General features: G+C 37.4%; 1 protein-coding gene across 1 annotated transcript in view; it reads left to right on the top strand.

The window, feature by feature from the left end:
- LOC138055465 (uncharacterized) overlaps positions 1–707 on the top strand; it is a 1,221-nt gene extending 514 nt beyond the window's left edge. Inside the window, exon 1 of the mRNA XM_068901392.1 lies at positions 1–707. This exon is cut by the window's left edge and continues 514 nt beyond it. Within this exon, the coding sequence (XP_068757493.1) occupies positions 1–707 (707 nt within the window).
- Positions 708–2,014: the final 1,307 nt, after the last annotated feature.

Raw genomic sequence — 2,014 nt, 5'->3', positions numbered from 1 at the left:
CAAGACTGAGGGCAAATGTCCCAGAGAAAGTTTTAGCCGACCAGTTTAAGATAAGCACATCTGAAGTGTCAAGGATATTTGTGACATGGGTTGACCTTCTATTTTCAAGATTGAATCAGTTACCAATATGGGCTACCAGGGAGACTCTTAATCCGACAATGCCTGAAAGTTTCAAATGTGACTACCCATACACAAGAATCATTCTTGACTGCACAGAAATCTTTATTGAGAAGCCGTCTTGCTTCAGAGTCCAGGCAGAGACTTATTCTACTTACAAGTCACATAACACTGCCAAAGGTCTGGTTGGAATTGCTCCAAATGGAGCAGTGACTTTTATTTCAGATTTGTATGGGGGGCATGTGAGTGACCGCAAAATTGTCATTGCCTCTGGTATTTTGGATATGTTGGAGCCACACGATTCAGTAATGCCTGACAGCGGATTCGAAAGTCAGGATTTGCTTGTACCAAAGAAGGTATCCCTCAATATTCCTCCCTTCATGCGATGCAAGGATCAACTTGATCCTGACGAAGAAGATGAAACAAGGCAGATAGCTGCTGTTAGGATCCACGTTGAACGCGCTATTGAGAGGATTAAAAATTACAATATTTTGAAGCAAATTATCCCTAACAGCATGGCTGAAGACCTAAACAAAATTTTGAAAGTTTCCTCATATTTAACAAATTTAAAGGGGCCATTGGTTGTCTAGCAGTATATTTACAAAATAATGCAAAAAAAAATTTACAAATCTGTTTGTAAGCAACTACCAACAATTTGACCGAAAGAAAAAAACTGGATCGTTGACAGCCTTTGTTGCTTTGCAGGGGTAGTTGCTTGTAAGAGAAGACAAGTTAATAGATGGACGGTGGTCACATAATTACAGTTCTGCAGCATATCTTTATTTACAACAGTAAACAAAATTATACACCTCATTTGAAGTTATTCAAAACCATTATAGCACAAATATCAGTTAACAAGTCTGACTGAAATGAATCATACTAATTAGACTTATTAAAAACAATGTCATTGATATTGCACCTCTAGCATTTTGATTGGTTAATCACAGCAGGTTCAATCACCTCATAATTTGAACCTTGCTGCAAATTTGAATTGTGGAAGTAAAAAACTATTTTCTTGCTCAATAACTGCCACCATTCATCTTGAAAGCAATATTTGTGGTAGAGTTTTTAGTGAAACAAGTACTCTTGGGCTTGCTGGATATCAAAATAATTATAAAAATTATTGATTATGTAGAAATCAACTTGGTTGGAATGGTACATTCAGTTGTGTCTTTAGTGGCATGCCCTTTTAGCAGAAGGGAGCTGGGATCCACCTTGTTTTGATTAACCATAATGTTTTTCATAATTATGTCAGTTGCATTGTCATTCTGCTAACGAGCCCTGATTTACATGTAAAAGCAAACTGGTTTTTGTTTTCAAAACAAGATCACCCCAGCCTCACTTCCCTTTAACTCCAGGTCCCGTAGGACACAACTGTAAAGTAGTACATAAGATGACATAATTTGATGAGCTTTAGCTTGGTAGACAGAAATATGTGTATCAATGCATAGTAGGAATACTCGTTGACATTTACAGCATTTTAAGAAAAGATGGGTCAATTTATCTGCTTTTTTTAGAACTCTGTTTTTCACTTTTCCACGTGGAAGTTTGGGGAAGAGAAATCCTACTTATAGGAAAACAATCTTGGATACAGGTGTTTTCCATTCTTAATTCTGTTAATATTTCTGGTACAATGGCAAATAAGCAGAAATCCAAAAGCTTTTGTTTCAGCATGCAAGTCTTCAATGTTACCACAGTAGGTGTAGACAGCCAAGTCACACCATTGCCTGCCAGAAATGCCCATGCCCCCTTGTATTTGTGCATAATAGTGATGTCGAGTCTTCAGCTTCAATCAAGTGTTGGTAATTCAAGGCAGGAATTCTTTTTGTTCTCGGCAATAATATGTAGCAAATCTTTTCTGCCATCAGGCTGTGGAATTTTACTGGGGAATTGGATG

Source organism: Montipora capricornis, chromosome 7 (assembly GCF_036669925.1).
Source record: "Montipora capricornis isolate CH-2021 chromosome 7, ASM3666992v2, whole genome shotgun sequence".
NCBI lineage: Eukaryota > Metazoa > Cnidaria > Anthozoa > Scleractinia > Acroporidae > Montipora > Montipora capricornis.
This window is presented reverse-complemented; position numbering and strand designations above follow the sequence as displayed.